Source organism: Pseudophryne corroboree, chromosome 9, assembly GCF_028390025.1.
Source record: "Pseudophryne corroboree isolate aPseCor3 chromosome 9, aPseCor3.hap2, whole genome shotgun sequence".
Lineage (NCBI taxonomy): Eukaryota > Metazoa > Chordata > Amphibia > Anura > Myobatrachidae > Pseudophryne > Pseudophryne corroboree.
Genome location: NC_086452.1, coordinates 36749421 through 36763541, shown reverse-complemented (window position 1 = coordinate 36763541; position 14121 = coordinate 36749421). Strand labels below are relative to the sequence as shown.

At 45.3% G+C, this 14121-nt stretch overlaps 1 protein-coding gene and 1 pseudogene across 1 annotated transcript in view; one reads left to right on the top strand and one right to left on the bottom strand.

Moving 5' to 3' along the window:
• The window catches only part of RAVER2 (ribonucleoprotein, PTB binding 2), an 87212-nt gene extending 73351 nt beyond the window's left edge, over positions 1 to 13861 (top strand). Inside the window, exons 11-14 of the mRNA XM_063939175.1 lie at positions 11109 to 11230; positions 11318 to 11395; positions 11638 to 11751; positions 13005 to 13861. Of these exons, the coding sequence (XP_063795245.1) occupies positions 11109 to 11230; positions 11318 to 11395; positions 11638 to 11751; positions 13005 to 13130 (440 nt within the window). The 3' untranslated portion in view covers positions 13131 to 13861. The remainder of the gene's footprint in view (positions 1 to 11108; positions 11231 to 11317; positions 11396 to 11637; positions 11752 to 13004) is intronic.
• LOC134959508 (U5 spliceosomal RNA) lies at positions 4236 to 4343 on the bottom strand (annotated as a pseudogene).
• Positions 13862 to 14121: the final 260 nt, after the last annotated feature.

The window sequence follows — 14121 nt, the reverse complement described above, 5'->3', positions numbered from 1 at the left end:
GAGGAAGGTTACGTGGAGGTGGAGCAGAGGCCGATAAATGGGATGTCGTCCCCTGTGGGGCCGACACCAGAGTGGATGGATATGTGGAAGGTATTAAACGACAATGTCAACTCCTTACAAGGCTGGATGACGTAAAACAGCTGTGGGACAGCCGGCTTCTCAGCCCGCGCCTGCCCAGGCGTCTCAAAGGCCATCAGGGGCTCAAAAAAGCGCCCGTTACCTCAGATGGCAGACACAGATGTCGACACGGAGTCTGACTCCAGTGTCGACGAGATTGAGACATATACACAATCCACTAGGAACATCCGTTACATGATCTCGGCAATAAAAAATGTGTTACGCATTTCTGACATGAACCCAAGTACCACATAAAAGGGGTTTTATTTTTGGGGAGAAAAAGCAGCCAGTGTTTTGTTCCCCCATCAGATGAATGAATGAAGTGTGTAAAGTAGCGTGGGTTCCCCCAATAAGAAACTGGTAATTTCTAAAAAGTTACTGATGGCGTACCCTTTCCCGCCAGAGGATAGGTCACGTTGGGAGATATCCCTTAGGGTGGATAAGGCGCTCACGCGTTTGTCAAAAAAGGTGGCACTGCCGTCTTAGGATACGGCCACCTTGAAGGAGCCTGCTGATAAAAAGCAGGAGACTATCCTGAAGTCTGTATATACACACTCAGGTTATATACTGAGACCTGCAATCGCCTCAGCATAAATAGTGCTGCTGCAGCGTGGTCTGATACCCTGTCAGATAATATTAATACTCTAAGACAGGGAAAATAGTTTGCTAACATAGAGCATATTAAAGATGTTGTCTTATATATAAAGGATGCACAGAGGGATATTTGCCGGCTGGCATCCAGAATTAATGCAATGTCCATTCTGCCAGGAGGGTATTAGAAACCCGGCAGTGGACAGGTGATGCTGCCTATAAAAGGCACATGGAGATTCTGCCTTATAAGGGTGAGGAATTGTTGGGGATGGTCTCTGGGACCTCGTATCCACAGCAACAGCTGGGAAGAAATTTTTTTTTACCTCAGGTTTCCTCACAGCCTAAGAAAGCACCGTATTTTCAGGTACAGTCCTTTCGGCTTCAGAAAAGCAAGCGGGTCAAAGGCGCTTCCTTTCTGCACAGAGACAAGGGAAGAAGGAAAAAGCTGCACCAGCAGCCAGTTCCCAGGATCAAAAATCTTCCCCCGCTTCCTCTGAGTCCACCGCTTGACGTTGGGGCTCCACAGGTGGAGACAGGTGCGGTAGGGGCGCGTCTCGGGAACTTCAGGGACCAGTGGGTTTGCCCACAGGTGGATCCCTAGGTTCAGCAAATAGTATCACAGGGATACAGGCTGGAGTTCGATGCGACTCCCCCTCGCCGTTACCTCACCTCAGCCTTGCCTGCTGCCCTCGGAGAAAGGTAGTACTGGCGGCAATTCACAAGCTGCACTTCCAGCAGGTGAAATCTAGGTACCCCTCCTTCAACAAGGCCGGGGTTACTATTCCAAAATGTTGTGGTACCGAAACCAGACGGTTCGGTGAGACCCATTCTAAAATTGAAAGCCTTGAACACTTATATACGAAGGTTCAAGTTCGAAATGGAATCGCTCAGGGCGATTATTGCAAGCCTGGAGGGTATCACTGGACATCAAGGATGCTTACCTGCATGTCCCTATTTACCCTTTTCACCAGGAGTACCTCAAAATTGTGGTACAGGATTGTCATTACCAATTCCAGACGTTGCCGTTGGTCTGTCCCCGGCACCGAGGTATTTACCAAGGTAATGGCCGAAATAATTATCCCGTACTTGGACGATCTCCTTATAAAGGCGAGGTCCAGGGAGCAGTTGTTCGGCGGAGTAGCACTATCTCGGGAAGTGCTACAACAGCACGGCTGAATTCTGAATATTCCAAAGTCGCAGCTGGTTCCTACGACGCGTCTACTGTTCCTGAGTATGGTTCTGGACACAGAACAGGATAAAAAGGGTTTCTCCCAGAGGAAAAGTCCAAGGAGTTGTCGTCTCTAGACAGAGACCTCCTAATACGTATACAGGTGTCGGTGCATCAATGCACGCGAGCCCTGGGAAGGATGGTAGCTTCTTACGAAGAAAATAGGATTTTGGTACTTACCAGGTAAATCCTTTTCTTTGAATCCATAGGGGGCACTGGAGTACTCTTGGGATATGGACGGGCGTAGCCGAACAAAGGCACTGAATATTTAAATTTAGGACTCTCCCCCCCTCCATATCCCCAAGTACCTCAGTGTACTTTGCCAGTGTTTTTTACTGAGCGAACAGGATATAGAGAGATTGACAATGGAGAATCCCTATAACAGACAACCACAAAGTTGACCTGTAACCTTATTGTCAACTAAACAGTTGACACCTTAACCGATAGAACTTTATAATTTGAGCCAATCGGTGAAAATGTGTTACCATAAGCTTCTTTGAGCTTAATACCACACAAGTAAAATTTGTTCAGTAAGCTCCCTTGAGCTTAAAACAACCCAGGTAAAACTGCTCTGGGTGGGCGTCCAGTGCCCCCTATGGATTCAAAGAAAAGGATTTACCTGGTAAGTACCAAAATCCTATTTTCTTTATCATCCACTAGGGGTCACTGGAGTACTCTTGGGACGTACCAAAGCTTCCCTCGTGGGCGGGAGAGCTGTTTGATACTTGTAACAGTAGGCAGCCAAAGCTATATGCTGACGGCGCCACCATTCATAACGTGTAAAAGTGCACAAACGTGGTGCACTGAAGGCTATGTAGCCGCGTCGTAGACGCTCCACGACCCGCTGGGTCTGACATTCCCACAGAACCTGTGGGATGAACTATTACTGACGTAGGCGATTGTAACTTAGCCTTAAAGTAAGCCTGACTTGTAGTCATTATTATCCAACTGGATAATGTCTGCTGAGAAACTGGCTAACTCCAGTTTGCAGTATCATATAGAACAAACAACGTATTCATATCACGTACTGTAGTCGTTCGGTACATATATAAACGCGTAACGCGTGTACCACATTCAGAATTTTAGAATGTGGTGTCCACACAGGAACCACTATTGGTATATTGATGTGAAGAATACGAAAGCGGATTTCGTCCGAAGATCTGCTTTGTCATGAGAAAACTCAAATACGGTGGCTTGTAATACAAGGCAACCAAATCTGAAAACAAACCCCTTGTCGAAGCACTATTGCCGAAGCCAAGGCTAGAAGAAAAATGTTTTCCAAAGTGAGAAACTTAATCCCCATTTTTTGAAAGGGTTCCAAAATATGAAAACTTAATTCCCTTTTGTTGAAAAGGTTCCAAAATATGAAAACTGTCATAAATCTGAACCCAACCTCAAATCGCCTAGCGCTGTAGGTGGGATAAATAGAGTCTGAACTTTGGTGACACCTTGTAGAAAGATGTTTACAGACGCAAATAGAGCAAACGCTTTGAAAATAAGTTTACCACACAGATACCTGCACTCTTAGTGCAGATGACCGCAGTTTTCCATCCCATTCCGTTTAACAGAATACGGTTACTTGAAGGATGATGTTGGAAACTTCCGAGGTTTACAACCTATGTAAGCACACGAAATCTTTTTAATAATGAGCTGCCTTAAGCGGCTTACTATTTCGTAACATGGTTGGTATAACCGATACAGTAACGCTCTATTTTTTTTAAGAGGGCGGTCTGAACCCTCACCCTGTCAACCGCAGCTGCGGTACATAGATAATAGGTACATAGGTAACTATGGGTAAAAGAACGTTTCCTGATGTAACAGGTTGGACGTATTATGAGCGGGCCCAGATCGTGTGCAAGTATTCCTTGAAAATTCGAGAAGCAACTTCTCTGAAACCCATGAGATCCCACCAGTATGACTGTGACGAACTGTCTTCTGATCCGTTTTGGCAACGAAGAGAGAAGCGGAAAATGGTGTAGCTAGACACACGATGCTGAATGACCCCATGAATGTGATGTACACATACTGATATACTTGAGGGTAACCTCCTTGTGTGGACTCACATACGAAACACCTGTGGATTTAATGTCCAGTTTTCAAGATCCAAACCCTGACGGGTGAGATCGTGTGTCTAACAGATGTCCACTCACGGATTGATGTCTTGACATTTTCACATAATGGCGTTCTGAGCCATTGAAGATTTGAGTTACCTGCCGCATTGTCATGCGGCTTCTTGGTTCTCACTGGTTGTTGAGTATGCAACTGCCGTTGCTTTGTTTGACTGCTTAAGGGCAGCGTGAGCCAGGCCTGAAAAACAAAATTACATGAAACTCACGGTTGTTTCTCTCCACAGAAATCTTTAGTAAAAAGCGAAAGATTTATTCGTTCTGAAGAGAAACCAGAGTCTATCTCTGGTTCGACTGAAAGCGAATCATTTAATGCATTGTAAAATGCACAGAGTTCTAGGACATTTATCTATTGCATTGTAAAATGCACAGAGTTCTAGTACATTTATCGACAGCAGTGTCGTGTTTTAGAACCTTTGCGTTGAATTTAAATACAAATCCTGACTCTCTGTGACTGTTGTCCAGATTATACGCATCCTTGCATTCCAGAGTATACGCACCCTTGTCCCTTTGTGGGAAACGCGAGTGAAGGGTGGCGAACTAACTGAAAACACATCTTTATTCTTAATAAGTGAATACAGCAATATACCGCTAGTGTGCGTGTACTTTTGTTGTTGCTGGTGTAGTAGGTAAAAGTATTTGATTTACCGTATTTATAATCTTACTTCGGAATTGATATCGTTTAGACAGACTTAGATGTGATTGTTTTCGAACTTAATCTGCTACCGCAGTATATCTTAGTAGCGCAAGATAGAGGACTTTGTTGATACATAGTTCTTATGTGAGATGAGCTATCATTGCAACATCACTTTGGTAAATACCGGAAGCGATAAGCAACGGTAGAATGGAAATGGGTAATGGTTGTGGCGATTTGCAAACGCTATAACCTGTGATGAAGAAACCGGACTGGGTAAATACGCATTGTGAAGATCAAATGCAATTATACAATTTTGTGGCTCGAAAAAGCAAAAAACTCACTGCAGAAAAGCCATTTTCTAACTGTAGTAAATGACTTGCTGATTGATATTGCAACGGAGCTGTTTGATTTTGCTCAAACAGAGGGAAATAAGTAACTTTGACTCTGTTGGCGTACTATTGCCTGGTTTATAAACCAGCAAAGACTAAATGACAACCTGCCAAACCGTTCGACAGAAGCAGTTTTGTACTCCAAGCTGTAAATAGCTGAGACATATATGAGTTGAAGTCATGAAACCTCGCAAAGGTAACATGAAAAGACGCACTTCCACAATTGTAAAAGAGGTCATCAAACCACTGGCTTGTTGACTGTAACGTCTTGTCGTTACAAGGCGTGACTGTTTCTTATACAGGAATAAAACGCCGTTACAAGTATACTGTATGCGCTAATGTCAGAATATCCTAAAAGGGATAAAATGCCGTTACAAGTATATTTAGGAGCAAACAAGCTCTGGCCTTTTAGCGCTTAACTAACGACAATGAAAATAACCGGCGTTAGCAGAAGCTTTACAGATATACTGTGCAGCTTATTTAACCGTGATCGACATGGTTTCATACATAGAATCTAGGGGTTTTTATAATGTTTGACAGAAACGCATATACCAATGGCGGATCGCGTCTGTATGGTTGTCCAAAACCCCGCACTATCTGAGTGCTGGACTAATGTACCCTTCTCACTCGTAGTTATCGGTGTGAGATTTGACATAGAATCGTGCATTAAATTATAAGACCAGTGAAATAAACCCTCTGGTACCCAAAGGAAAATTGTCCCTTTGGAAAGATTGTCTTTTGTTAGCGCTGGCGGAGTTATTCCGAGACTCCGATTACCGCTGTTTTAATTTGAATTGCCAATGTTAACATTTTTAGTCTGCACTAGAGCCTTATTCGCTATGTAGACAGACATCTTAATAGGCAACAGACAGACACTTGCACGACTTAATAAATTTATTATATGGCATATATATCTATATATATATGTTATTGCTGAACAGCATATTTATTAGGAACTAAAGTGTTCCTTATGTGAAAAGCATTTCACATGGGCATGAAACCCGAACCAAATTCCTACTAACACCCCTGCGCCTTCTGGTGGCTTAAAGATGTAGGGCAGGAATGTTCTAGAATTATCCTAAACTAAAAATTCCCACTAACACCCCTGCGCCTCCTTGTGGAGTAGAGGTGTATTGCCGGAATGTTCTGGAATTATAACTGGAAAAACAGCAATGATTAAAATGGCCGTCATGCCATGTTTTCACATAAAATCACAGTACAGGTTACCTGCTGCATTTTTAATATAGACTTAATAGCCTATTATACAGATTATACAGTGATAACACAGGTGTAGGATACAGTAAAATACATGTATTTAGTTAGCCTTCATTAATATGAACACTGCCTGCAGTGAATGTCTTATAGAAATTAACAGAAAACATGGTTAAACCTGCAATAGATTATGCCACTGATAGCCTATTGCCAACCAAAGCCTCATATATATATTATATATATAAACTGCTTAACATATAATCACAGTTTCATACTGATATTAGACACAGTCTGGCAGCAACAAGCTTCATTATATATTAGATATATAAAATGTGCTGAACATATAATCACAGTTCCCACTGATCTTATATCTACAGTTTTATACTGATAATATAGCTTCTGATTCTGTTTAAAACGCTGCGCTGCTTATTTTAAACCCATGCAGCCTTTGCTGCTGCTATGGGCATTACTCCCCCTCCCCCCCCCCCCTGTCTCCCCATGGTACCTGCAGCGTACGGGGTTCGAGGTGCAGGGAGAGCAGGAGAGCGATAGCAGAAGAGCGCTGTATATAGCGCCGGGGAGCCGTCCGGACGAGCGGGCGGCGTAATACACAGTCTTCTGTGTCCGGCCAGCAGCGTCTCGGCAGTGTTAAAGTCTCGGCAGTCTCTGTGCGGCGTGTAGTGGTGCCGGGCATTAGCGCAGTGAGAGCGGCCGGCGTCTGAGTGACGTGCGGCCGCTCTGCGCGTATTCAGCACACGGAGTCTCTCCGGTCATCAGCACAGTGAGAGCGGCCGGCGTCTGAGTGACGTGCGGCCGCTCTGTGCATAGTTTAGCAGGACCCCTTCAGCGGTGCTTAGCGGCGGGTACAGTTAACACTTTCACACACAGCAGGGCGGCAGCGTGAGCTGACCGCCCTGACACCCCTACCTTGTGCCGTTTTCATCCTGGCTGTGATCTGTGTAAACTCCGTTACAGCCTCCAGCTTCTCATCTGTGACGGGGCTTCTGGTGTAAGCTCCTTGCAGATGTAGTTTCTTCCAGCTCTTTGTCTCATCCTGGCTGTGACTGAGCTTCTTCCTGTAAGCTCCGTTCAGTTTGCAGGAGACAGTGGCTGCCTGTGGCTGTGAGGGTGCTCTTTGTGAGGACCGACACGCCATGCGCTGCCTTGTAGCGCCTGTGGCTGTGAGGGTGCTCTTTGTGAGGACCGACACGCCATACGCTGCCTTGCAGCGGCACCATCCCGGACCCAAGTTTTTCCAGAAACTGGGACGGGAAGTGTAAAAATTAAAAATAAAAATAAAAATCTTCTGAAAAGTGGCCATTGCCACAAGCCGATGTTCATCTGTGAGCACCGAAAAAACACTGGCAAAGTACACTGAGGTACTTGGGGATATGGAGGGGGGGAGAGTCCTAAATTTAAATATTCAGTGCCTTTGTTCGGCTACGCCCGTCCATATCCCAAGAGTACTCCAGTGACCCCTAGTGGATGATAAAGAAATTCCATTCGCCAGGTCCCATTCAAGGATTTTCCAGTGGGATCTGTTGGACATGTGGTCCGGGTCGCATCTTCAGATGCATCGGCGGATAACCCTGTCTCCAAGGGCCAGGGTGTCGTTGTTGTGGTGGCTGCAGAGTGCTCATCTTCTAGGGGGCCGCAGATTCGGCATACAGGACTGGGTCCTGGTGACCACGGATGCCAGCCTTTGAGGCTGGAGGGCAGTCACACAGGGAAGAAACTTCCAAGGCTATGGAAAAGTCAGGAGACTTCCCTACACATAAATATTCTGGAACTAAGGGCCATTTACAATGCCCTAAGTCAGGCTAGACCCCTGCTTCAACACCGGCCGGTGCTGATCCAGTCAGACAACATCACGGCGGTCGCTCATGTACACGACAGGACGGCACAAGAAGCAGGATGGCGATGGCAGAAGCCACAAGGATTCTCCGATGGGCGGAAAATCATGTGTTAGCACTGTCAGCAGTGTTCATTCCCGGAGTGGACAACTGAGAAGCAGACTTTCTCAGAAGACACGACCTCCACCCGGGAGAGTGGGGACTTCATCCAGAAGTCTTCCAAATGATTGTACACCGTTGGGAAAGGCCACAGGTGGACATGATGGCGTCCCGCCTCAACAAAAAGTTACAAAGATATTGCGCCAGGTCAAGGACCCTCAGGCGATAGCTGTGGACGCTCTGGTAACACTGTGGGTGTACCAGTCGGTGTATGTGTTCCCTTCTCTGCCTCTCTTACCCAGGGTAATGAGAATAATAAGAAGGAGAGGAGTAAGAACTATACTCATTGTTCCGGGTTGGCCAAGAAGAGCTTGGTAACCAGAACTCCAAGAAATGATCTCAGAGGACCTATGACCTCTGCCGCTCAGACAGGACCTGCTGCAGCAGGGGGCCTGTCTGTTTCAAGACGTACCGCGGCTGCGTTGACGGCATGGCGGTTGAACGCCGGATCCTGAAGGAAAAGGGAATTCCGGAGGAAGTTATCCCTACGCTATTTAAAGCTAGGAAAGAAGTGAACTCTAACCATTATCACCGCATATGGCGGAAATATGTTGCGTACTGTGAGGCCAGGAAGGCCCCAAAGGAGAAATTTCAGCTAGGTCGATTTCTGCACTTCCTACAGTCAGAGGTGACTATGGGCCTACAATTGGGTTCCATTAAGGTCCAGATTTCGGCTCTATCGATTTTCTTCCAAAATGGAACTGGCTTCACTGCCTGAAGTTCAGACATTTGTCAAGGGAGTGCTGCATATTCAGCCTCCTTTTGTGCCTCCAGTGGCACCGTGGGACCTCAACGTGGTGTTGGGTTTCCTAAAGTCACATTGGTTTGAGCCACTCAAAACCGTGGATTTAAAATATCTCACGTGGAAAGTGGTCATGCTTTTGGCCTTGGCTTCGGCAAGGCGGGTGGCAGAATTGGCGGCTTTGTCATGCAAAAGCCCCTATTTGATTTTCCATATGGATAGGGCAGAATTGAGGACTAGTCCCCAGTTTCTTCCTAAGGTGGTATCAGCTTTTCACTTGAACCAACCTATCGTGGTGCCTGCGGCTACTAGGGACTTGGAGGACTCCAAGTTACTGGACGTAGTCAGGGCCTTGAAAATTTATGTTTCCAGGACGGCTGGAGTCAGGAAGACTGACTCGCTATTTATCCTGTATGCACCAAACAAGATGGGTGCTCCTGCTTCAAAGCAGACTATTGCTCGCTGGATTTGTAGCACAATTCAGCTTGCGCATTCTGTGGCTGGCCTGCCGCAGCCTAAATCTGTAAAAGCCCATTCCACGAGGAAAGTGGGCTCTTCTTGGGCGGCTGCCCGAGGGGTCTCGGCTTTACAACTTTGCCGAGCTGCTACTTGGTCAGGGGCAAACACGTTTGCAAAATTCTACAAATTTGATACCCTGGCTGAGGAGGACCTTGAGTTCTCTCATTCGGTGCTGCAGAGTCATCCGCACTCTCCCGCCCGTTTGGGAGCTTTGGTATAATCCCCATGGTCCTTACGGAGTCCCCAGCATCCACTAGGACGTTAGAGAAAATAAGATTTTACTCACCGGTAAATCTATTTCTCGTAGTCCGTAGTGGATGCTGGGCGCCCGTCCCAAGTGCGGACTGTCTGCAAAACTTGTATATAGTTATTGTTAACTAAAAGGGTTATGGTTGAGCCATCTGTTGAGAGGCTCTGTTATGTTCATACTGTTAACTGGGTATAATATCACGAGTTATACGGTGTGATTGGTGTAGCTGGTATGAGTCTTACCCGGGATTCAAAATCCTTTCCTTATTGTGTCAGCTCTTCCGGGCACAGTATCCTTACTGAAGTCTGGAGGAGGTTCATAGTGGGAGGAGCCAGTGCACACCAGGTAGTCCTAATTCTTTCTTAGCTGTGCCCAGTCTCCTGCGTAGCCGCTATTCCCCATGGTCCTTACGGAGTCCCCAGCATCCACTACGGACAACGAGAAATAGATTTACCGGTGAGTAAAATCTTATTTTAAGTTTACGATGCAGCGACATCTTTGATAGCATTGTGGTGGTCATTCCGAGTTGATCGCTCGCTAGCAGTTTTTAGCAGCCGTGCAAATGCTATGCCGCCTCCCACTGGGAGTGTATTTTAACTTAGCAGAAATGCAAACGAAAGGATCGCAGAGCGGCGGCATAATTTTTTTGTACAGTTTTAGAGTAGCTCAAAACCTACTCAGAGCTTGCGATGACTTCAGACTGTTCAGTTCCTGTTTTGACGTCACAAACACGCCCTGCGTTCGCCCAGCCACGCCTGCGTTTTTCCTGACACGCCTGTGCTTTTACGAACACTCCCTGAAAACGGTCAGTTGACACCCAGAATCGCCCACTTATTGTCAATCACTCTGCAGCAACCAGTGCGACTGAAAAGCATCACTAGACCTTGTGTGAAACTACATCGGTCGCTGTAATACTACTTCACGCGTGCGCATTGCGCCGCATGCGCAGAAGTGCAGTTTTTTTTTGCCTGATCACTGCACAGCGAACTAAAGCAGATAGCGATCAACTCGGAATGACCACCTGTATTTGGCGGTACAGTGGCGCGAACCAACAGGTAACGCTTCTACTAGAAAGGGTCATCAGTTCGAAAGCCTATCTAGCTTATTCATTTTGTAAAGTGTGTCTGTATGTATCTGGCACAGGGGGCGGTCAGGACAGTGTAATATTTTGCAGAGCGGGTTACTGAGCAAATAGGACAAAACATAAACGGGGAGGGGGGGGTTCTTTGTAAAATGGAATTAATGAGGTTCCTGATTGTACTGAGGCTGTTCCCATGTGACCTAGGGATGGCCGCACCGAACTATCAGCAGCATGCAATGGATGGTTTACACTCTCAGGACTCCACAGGACAGACGGGACTAGACAACTACTTCACCTACAACCAGAACTACGGGGATTACTCTCAGGTAGCACCTTCTCCCCTGAGTTGCGACCTCCCTGTGCGGTTGGGTGTGTACCCCTTGATTAGCTCACTGGTACTCTTTGTCTTGCAGGATGCCCTTCAGCAGTGGTATGAACAATATTCCTCATATGGCAGCTCCCAGTTGGACGTCCAGGCAGACAGTGGACAGGTGAGCAGGCCAGGGACAGGCGTCAAGGTGCAGTTCACTTCATGCAGCCTCCCTCCTGGGTCTGAGCTGTTGAATGAACACATCCACATACACCTTGCAGTGGTTAGGTAGGGGTTGGACAAAGACCAGATCCTAGATGGGTTTATCTGATCCTACTTCAGGGTCAGCGGTGAAAGGGGAGTATAGAGCAATTATTGCTGGTCAGCTGTTATCTGTTCTATAATTAGTTTTATTCTCTGCAGTCGTCTTCCACTCCGGGTTACGGAGATTACAACGCGTACATCCAGGCACCGCCCACCTACTATGCGAATGCACAAGGAACGTACCAGCCCGGGGTCTCGCCATCTGCAGAAAAGGTAGGTGATCAGCTTGTGGGGTAAAGATCAGAGAGGCTATAGTCAGTGGAACCAGGTGCTGGTCTCGCATGATGACCCCGTTATACGCTGCAGACATGGAGAACAACAACAGGTTTGTGTGGTGGTATTATAGGAACAAGCCCCCGATGCCTCTACACAGTAACTGCAGATTAATAACCGCATGCCTCTTACCTCAATGAGGTCATCTATTCCTAGTGAACTGATAATCTGCGTTCTTATATCGATTCTGCCCACAAAATGGCTGTTTCTAGTGGGGGGTGTGTGTGGGTGGCTCATCCGCTTCCAAAGTGGATACAAGTAATTGTTCTTTGTAAGGAGACTGTACGTTAAGATTTTCTAGATTTTGGGTGTTGAAGATCAGAGGCGGGGACAGGTCCTTCCCTTCTCCAGCTAGTGTCCCACAAGCTACTACCACACAACGTCGTATGGTAAAAGCAATGCACTGTTTAATCTCTGCACTTCCCTGGCGTAAACCAGTACATGGTCCTCTAATGCGCCGCGTTTCTTCAGCTACAAGATTCTGTAGCCTGTGTGATAACAGCTCGTTGCCCAATCTCCCTCTCGCATTACCCTAGACCAGAGTTTCCCAAACTCTGCCATTGCAGTCCAGGTTTTCAAGATATCCAGGTTCGAGTTTAGATATTACGTCACCTGTACTCAAGCATGGATATCCTTAAAACCTGGCCTGTAATGGCGTTTGGAATACTGCCCTAGACTGAAACGCAAATTGCATTCCACTTACAGGAAGTGTCCCATCAGATAAAAGGTCTCTCTAGTAAACGTTCACATTCACCATAGTTGCGTCTTGAACGAAAAAAGGAAACTTGCATTTCTTGGTACTTGCTAGAAGATTTTTTTCGTCTTTCCTGTCCTGGAAATATGATAACTCGTATTCCTGTTTGTTTTTAAATCCACTATCATTAAACAAATGTACAATTATCCTGGCAAGAATTAAGCTCCACTCCCTTCATAAGGCGGCTTTTAAAAGCTTCAGGTCCAGACAGTAAAATGTGTGTGAGATGTTTTAACCATCCCATTTTTTTTAGATCTGTATGAAATGATATAAGAGAATGAAGCGGCGCTTCTAGTGCGTCTGCTCCATTACAATCGTTTTACCAGATAACATGCAAATACTGTTGGAGGAATAGGAGAATAGCCGCGCTGTTTGCTGACGACATTTGAATATTTACACGGACACATAGAATAAACCGGTTTCCTCCTTTCTCTTACAGGGGACAAGCAGCGACAAAAGAACATACATGGTCTCCAACGCTGAATCCGGCTACGCCGACCAGTATTCCTCCGCCTCTGGGGAAAACTACAGCGACTCTTATTTTAAGAGGAAGAAAATATATTAGCACTTACCATCCATTAAGTCTCCACCGTGACACCAAAAGATGCACAATATGGGTTATTTTGTCGCCGCAAGCCATTTAGTTTGGCACTGAAAGGGTTAGATTTTGCCGAAACAAGAAAAAAAAAATGATAGGACTTCTCAGGCTGAATTGTTATATTAAATGGGTTAAATCTTCCTGAAGATTTGTAGATATTTTCTACACCTAGTTGTGTTTTGGTAAATAATTGATTTTCTTTTCTTTTATTCTTGCTATGGCCTGCAAATGTTTGCTTTTTTTTTTTTTCCTTTTTGTAAATATTAAGCAATAAAAAAAAAAACGGATAGTAAAATTCTAATTTTAGAACCGCTTCCCGCGGCCTCTGTTAACGTGCATGCATTAGTGATGGGCAAGGGAAACACGTTGACGTTAGAGTGCACGCTGTTTGCGGCAGAAATCTGATAAAAGCTTACAATCGCTGATCTGTCCGTCTCTGCATGATCACCAGACGTGAATGCCGTCTGTAAATGTTTTCAGGCACAAATTGGAGGGAAAAAAAAAAAAGTTTTATCCTTTTTGAAGGAATTAATATAGTTATTAAAACAGTCACTTTTTTTTCACAGAAGTCTTACTTAGAATTTTCCTGGATTTGTTGCAACTTCCCTGATTTGTGAGAAATGTTGTTTTATGCTTGTCGCACACAATTTATGCAACCGGAAAAATATTTTAAGAAATTAAATTTTGTAATATTTGAATGATTTGTAGACGCAAATTTTGCTTTTTCAAAAAGCCTGAAACTAAAATGTTCACTCTTAAACATTTTGTTGGTAAAAGTTTCTCGGTAAATTGTTGAGGTCTGGACTACGGATGCTACGTAGACAGTGTGGCTTTAAATATTAGTAAAAAATAAAATAAAATGGTAACTGCTCTGAGATTGGACTTACGTGGAGTTGGACGAAATTTAGGTAAAAATAAGTCCAGGAAAAAGATGGGAAACTGTCCATAAACGTAAGAT